We start from the raw sequence: 6,927 nt of genomic DNA, 5'->3' as shown, positions 1-6,927 counted from the left end.
TTTCCTGGCAAAAGGAGTAATTTTTGCCATCTTATAAAGACATCAGTTACTGTGGCATGACTACGTCAGTCAGCATCTTCTCTGCCTTTTGGAGTGTTCCAGTAAATTTCCCTTTTACTCCCTTCAATCCAGATGCTTTTCAAAACTACAGTAAATTTTCTTGTTTTCAGAATTGACCAAGATGCAATGCAAAGTTTGTAAATTAGCCTAAAATATAATGTTAACAGCAACTACTGATACTATAAAAGGGTACCTACCCAAGTGGTACCTGGAATATATATTAATGTTAGGGCCTTGCAATATGATACAAAACTCAAAATATTGAATCAGTAGTAGTGTAAACTGTTGGGTTTTTTATTTATTCTGGGTAAAAAAAAAATTCATTCATTAAGATAGACTGTTTACATGAGAAGAAAAACAACTTTTGGATGCTGAGATGAATTTATTTTGAATTTACTAACACTTCCATTTTATATTCTCTTTCTTTTCCCCATTTCGAGATTTCTGGTAGGGTCTGAGCGATCGCAGTTCTCAACGTGAATGTGAGATGTGATACCAGGAAATACTCTTTGCATTGGGAGCATTCTCCCAAGGACTTGCCCCTTAGCAATTGTACCGCTGTATCTAATGGGATGGATGCAGAGCAGTTTTACACAGAAACCTGGTAAAAACAAGAGAAAAACCCAAATGTCTGATAAAGCTTTTTTGGGGAGTGGAGGTTTGAGGGGGAGGGCAGGGGGAAGCAGTAGTGGAAAAATAAAAATAGCCAAATACTGTGGTCATTGAAAATAAAGATAGTGGTCAGAGTTGCTGGATTGTTGAGGGAGGGAAAATCCGAAGCAGGTGGAATGAGGATGGGGGTTCTTGATTTAGAAAAGAGAAGAGCTTAAAGTCGTTCTATAGAACCAAGCAAAACTCCTCTAAAACATTGTATCTTTTTTAAAGCTATTTTTATATTTTCCTGCAATTTGGGTCCCAACCTCAGTACTTGTAGAGTGAAGAGTAAGTAATAGGTCCTGAAAATGAGAGCTTGCCTAGTTATATTTAAGAGTGGGTACCCTATATTTGGATTCTAACATAGGAACAAAAAGATTTAAATGCAAATGGATAGAAGATGCTATGGCTCAGAACGTGCACTTTGCTTTACTGCTTAGTTAAGTGCAAGGGAACACATGCTACATTAAGATAGGAAAACTCTATGAAAAATAGTTATTTACCTCGTCCCTTGATTTGGACTCCATCGTCAATGGCATTTCCATTATGAAAGAATTTAATGGGTCCAGAGAGCTGGCCAGAAAAGGGAGCGTACACTGTTGCTCCATCAGCACAGATGACATCCACACCCACATGCTTTCCTTTACCATTTCCTCTGAAAAAGGGTTATGTTAGTAATTAGACAGTGTTGGCACAACAGATTGTGTTTGAAGAAGCTAAATCACGTTTTCATTGAAGTGTAGATTATGTAATACCCTGTAAGATTTATGGTTTGTATTGTTAGATTTGCAGTTCTGTAAATTGAAAAAGTGTTTCTTACAAGCCTTGAAATAGAAATGTAGGGTAGCGGGAATGCTGATTGGAAGGTACCTCTATAGCTCGTCTAGTCCAGCCTTCCACCTGAGTCAGTGCTGTTCCCAGCACTAGGTCAGGTCAGCCATGGCTCTGTTTAGCTGAGTCATTAAAAACAAAAAAATAAAATAAAAAACCCCAAGACAGATTTCATGACTCTTATGGACAGCCTGTCCTGGTGCTGCATTACCTTTGCAGTGAAAATGTTTTCTGATTTTTCAGCCTCAGCCTTCAAAGTTGCATTTCAAAATGGGCTTAACCGTACTTAAATTCTATTTCAATGGAGTAGCAACAAACTCATGCTAATTACAGTACCTTGGAGCTCCATAGTATCCACAGCCGTATCTATCACAGCCTCTTATCTCGTTTGTAGGATTCCCAGAACATACTGCTGCCCAGTACTGATCTTGTTGTGGAAATGGTAGAATATCTTTGAAATACAGAAACATAAGAAATCAAATTTATTTTCAGGGTTGTTTGTTCTGATGCAACTTTTGGGTTCTGATGTACATTTGTGAATATTGTGTTTTCATTTTAGTTAAGTAGAAACATACTGGAATTGTTGATGTCTTCCACAGAATTTTCACTCATTTGGTAGTAAAAATAGAATGTACATCCAAGACTAGATTTTGTTATTTCTTCATATAGAGCTGTCTGATTTAAGGAGCATTCTTTAAAGAGAAAAATTCAAAGGAATTATCATGCTTCCTAAGTAATCTCTTTAACAAAAACTCATCTCTGCTTTTTTTTCTTCCTTTTTTTTTTTCTAATCTAGTCTAGCCTAATCTCAGTTCAGTCCTCAAATCCTATTCTATATTGCTACCAAAATCTTTAAATTTGTATTTATAAAGGATCATCCTAAGAGATGAGGATAGCATTGCTGTTGATCAAGGACTTGAGGATATTATTTAGTGCTGAAACTGGAATATATACGTTCAGGATCTGCAGAAGGTTGTGGGTCTTATTTTCCATCAGTTTGTGACCTGTTCAGAACAGAACTCTGCTCAAAAGCAGACTGTTACTACGTCTGTAAGTTGAGAATAGCTTGCACGTAAAGAAGCTTCCAAGTTGTTGTTGACGTTGAGGCTGGTCAATGTGAAGAGCTGGGGGTTTGCTCCTTGCAAAAGTTATATTGCTATGTAAATGAGTAATGTTTAAACTAGAGAAGATTGGAACTTCTTCCTCTAGAATGGTCATTTCCTTAAACTGTGACCTTAATATACCAAATACTTATTGCTGATCTTCAAGTCACTGTGAACAGCAGTGTTTGGAATCTATTGTATTTCAGAAATTGAATTGTCCTGTAATGTCTTTGTACCGTATGTCTGTGTATTAAACAGAGGATGTATCTGCTATGGCCTATAGCCATGCTGAAAGAGAAGTAACACTGCTCCTGTTGGAAATTTACCCTTAATGTCCGTGCAGTTCAGTGAAGAGAGCAATTCCTAATTCGTAAAGTAGCTGAAGTGCAATATCGAAAACATTGCTAGTAGTTAAAAGAATACAAACAGAAGTGTCTGACTCACATTTGGAGAAGGGGTATGACTACAGCTGATATGCTGATACACGTGGCTCCTGTCTTTAACACTGTCTACACTCCTCTCATGCTGTATGTGTAAAGCGTGCTCTCTCTTAGACATTGCACTTAGAACTTAAGACAGAGGAGAATCTTGCTTTTGAATGCTGATGTTCTTATTTGCAATTAAGTATACTTTCATTCATTATATATATATATTTATATATTAATACTTTTTTTTACCAGGTTTAAGTAGAGCAGTAGGATCAGAGCGATCACAGTTTTCAACATGGATGTGAGACACAATGCCAGGAAATACTCTCTGCATTGGCAGCATTCTTCCGAGTTCTTGTCCTCTCTGGATGGTGCCGTGGTATCTGATAGGGTGAATACAGATGAGTTTTACGCAGTAACCTGTAAGAGACAGGAGAGGAAGTGAAGTCGGGAAATACTAACTACATCTGTTCTTGTGGTGTGCAAGAGGTCTTTTATGCTGGCCTCTTGATGGAGATTGCAGTGATAAAGCAGAAATACAGTGAAGATACCAACAATCCTGAAATCAAAATTCTCTGGATTGCTTATAGAAAAGGAGAAAGAAGAAAAAAGAGTTAGAAAATAGGGACAGCAAGCATCCTCTCAGCAAAACTGAGGGCATATTACTGATACTTTCATTTTTACTGTTTCCTTTTTTTGTTTTGGGGGGTAATTGATTTTCTTTGACTGTTTTTTCAACTCCCTCTTCCCTTCTCTCTCCCTCCCAAGTGAAAAGCAAAGGAGAAGGACTATTTCCTGCTAGTGATGACTTGTGATATTTGCGAGCAGGATTGTAGGTGTATTTAAATGTAGGAACTAGAGGCATGAGAGTAGATGACAGTCTGCTTGATTTGAAGAGCTACAGAAAAATCTTACTGGGCACTTAAAAACATATCTGCTGTTATTACTAGCCTGATCCCGTGATTTGGACTCCATCATCAATGGCATTTCCATTATGAAAGAATCTAATGGGTCCAGAGAGCTGGCCAGAGAAGGGGGCGTACACTGTTGCTCCATCAGCACAGATGACATCCACACCCACATGCTTTCCTTTACCGCTGTGTCTGAAAATGTAAATACATGATTAGTGAAGTCTCTATCAGGCCTAACATTATATATAGATAGTTCAGTTAGCAAACAGCAAGATCTAAAGCTTGTAAAACAATTTAAACTGCATCTGCAAGGAAATTGGAAAAAATAGTGGCTTCAGTCCATCTGTAATTACTGAAGATTGTTTATATTAATCAGACTTAAAGGAAGATGAGATTTCAAATTTTAAGCACGCTTTTAGTTTTCCCATATTCATGGAATATTTCAAACTTACATAAAAATACTGCTGTTCTACACACAAATATGTCTGTGCCAGGTAAAATAGAAGCTTACATCGTGATTTTTTTCATTTAGAAATTCAGAAGTTGCATATTGAAGATGGAAACTTTGTATGGGGCTTGAAGGAAGAAGAGAGGAAAATGCAAGGAAGGTAGAAGTCATTCTGTGTATAAAAGCATTTTTCTGGGAAATACTATAGCCTGCTCTGTTATGAGGTGCCTGCTTACAAACGATGATGCTGGCAGATTTTTAACTTGTGTAAATAACCCAGTTAGCTGTGTAACTGGCTTACACAGTGTAAGCACTGTGGGTGTATGTCAAATACCTAGTCTATGAGCAACAAGAATAAGTGACACCTGTTCTTGGAATACTTTACTACTTAGTGCTTTTTTGATTCTGGTGTATACTAGTAGTGTGTGACATCAAAAACCTAGCTGCTAATTCATGTAGTGATATGGCTTCTTCACCTGTGCATCCCTCAGCAGAAGTGACATTAATCTCTCTTCAGAAAGGTCCTATAGGCAACAGTATTCTGTCATTTTTAGCATAATAGGTAAAATAATACTAATGACTGCTAGAAAAATGTCATCAGTGTTTTTGTGTATTGGTCTTAGATCCTGCTGAACAAAGACAAAGTGTCAGCAAGCCTTTTTTTTTTTTTTTTTTTTTTTTTTTTTTTTTTTAGGGTGGTTAAGCTTTTTACGATGTTTCTCTGGTTTGATTTAGAAAAGCAGCAACAAACTTTTCTACAAACTCCCAATACCCCACTATTTTACCTGTCAGCGCCGTAAGCACCACAGCCATATTTATCACAGCCTCGGATTTTGTTGGTAGGATTCCCATGGCATATCTGTGCCCAGTGTCTATGTTGTTGGGGTGGGTGTGCATCCCATTCCTTGGCAAAAACTTTATGAGCAAAAGAGGAAAATAGGGAAAATAGAACCACGTTCCTAGTACTGTACAGTAGAAGTTAAGCTGCAAAATACATTGTGCTTAAAGTAGAAGACAAGTATGATTCTTCTATTGCATGCCACCTCTGCTTCTCTCTCTGTGCTATGGAATACAGCTTTTTCTTTAATTGCACGTTAACTGGTTGTGGGACTTTTATTCTTCTATCTCTAAATTCCATGACTGAAATCTAAATCTAGTACCCCTTGCTCCCCCAACCTGGATCATTCACTGGAATACACTTTGAATCAAGTCCTGTGTCAACCTGTCTCACTTTAAGTATTTATTTTTCTTCAAGATATAATCACAGCAGGTAGAGCTCCTCTCTAAGCAGCAGGAATGTGTGTGTTTAGTTTTCCAGTGCTAGGCATATGGGGAAAGGACATGGAATAATGGAAGATAACAGCAATCTCTGATTCTGGAAGTGTGTGAGGAATAAGATGACAAATTGGCAAAATGCTAAATAGCAATGAAGTAATAGTTAAATTTATAAAAATGAATAAAAGTATTTCAACTCCACCAAAGAATTCCATTATATATTTATTAATACTGGGAATAGAAACATGTCTGAGCTTGTCTGTCTGAATCTAATATCTAAAAGATGTGGATTTACTCCAGTAATATTCTTACCCTCACAACACAATACTGCTTTCCTGACCATTCATGCTGGTGCTGATGTCCGCTCTTTGTAGAGAATGGTTCATGGATTGTTAGAATTTCACAAAATTATATGTGAAAGAATGTCATAGAACCTGTTACACAGATCTGATTCCTCTCCTAGACATCTTATGCCTTTAATTTTAAGGTATGTTCTCTAGAAACAAAGCAAAACTATAATTAACACATTTTTAATCCTAGTTTATGAAGCAAGTCAAACCACTTTCCCTTGTGCTTTTCATGAAATCTCTCTAAATGCTTCAGTATGATACGGTACAAACTCCAAATGCATGCCCATGTTTATATTTTATAATAGCGTACATTACAATAATTCTTCATAAAACTAAATTGAAAGGCTTAGCTTTAGCACTATATATATTGGAGTGGATTTCACTGATTTCTTAGTGGCAGCCTGAAAAAAAGTAAAGACAAACAAAATGTTAATCTCAACTTACCAGTGGACACCAGGCTGACCAGTGTGATCAGACTGAGAGCTGACATTTTGGAGCTGTCCCACCACTGGTCCTTGATCAAATCAAAGACATCGTGTAGAAGCTTTCTTTGGTATTTATGCACTTTAGAAAGTGCAAGTCTGTTGTTCTGACCAATCAGTCTTGACCAAAGTATTACACCTCTGAGTAGATGGTATTGCCATATTAGGCTGTAAAGATGTCAACAAACTTAACTGTTGTTAGAGCTGGTTGGGAAAGACAAAATGATTGGCCTCTTAGCACACCGTAACAGATGGAAACAGCAATCCCGCATTTCAGGAAGTTCCAGTTGAACCGTTTCTCAACTTTTCTTCCTCCTCCTGAAGTAAGGGTACACTTAGGCCAAGAACAGTAGGAACGAAGAATATGGTCCAGAGACTTTAATCG

General features: G+C 37.3%; 1 protein-coding gene across 1 annotated transcript; it reads right to left on the bottom strand.

Annotated features, from left to right (window-relative positions):
* Positions 1–470: 470 nt before the first annotated feature.
* On the bottom strand, positions 471–6,550 carry LOC134147028 (myeloid protein 1-like). Its single transcript, XM_062587728.1, has 7 exons — positions 6,505–6,550; positions 5,221–5,350; positions 4,028–4,179; positions 3,326–3,496; positions 1,882–1,996; positions 1,218–1,369; positions 471–661 (listed from the first exon to the last, which is right to left on the bottom strand). The coding sequence occupies exons 1-7, from the start codon at positions 6,548–6,550 to the stop codon at positions 471–473; spliced, it is 957 nt and encodes a 318-aa protein (XP_062443712.1).
* Between the last annotated feature and the right edge of the window lie 377 nt (positions 6,551–6,927).

The sequence above is a fragment of the Rhea pennata genome, chromosome 14, assembly GCF_028389875.1.
Source record: "Rhea pennata isolate bPtePen1 chromosome 14, bPtePen1.pri, whole genome shotgun sequence".
Classification (NCBI taxonomy): Eukaryota; Metazoa; Chordata; class Aves; order Rheiformes; family Rheidae; genus Rhea; species Rhea pennata.
This window is presented reverse-complemented; position numbering and strand designations above follow the sequence as displayed.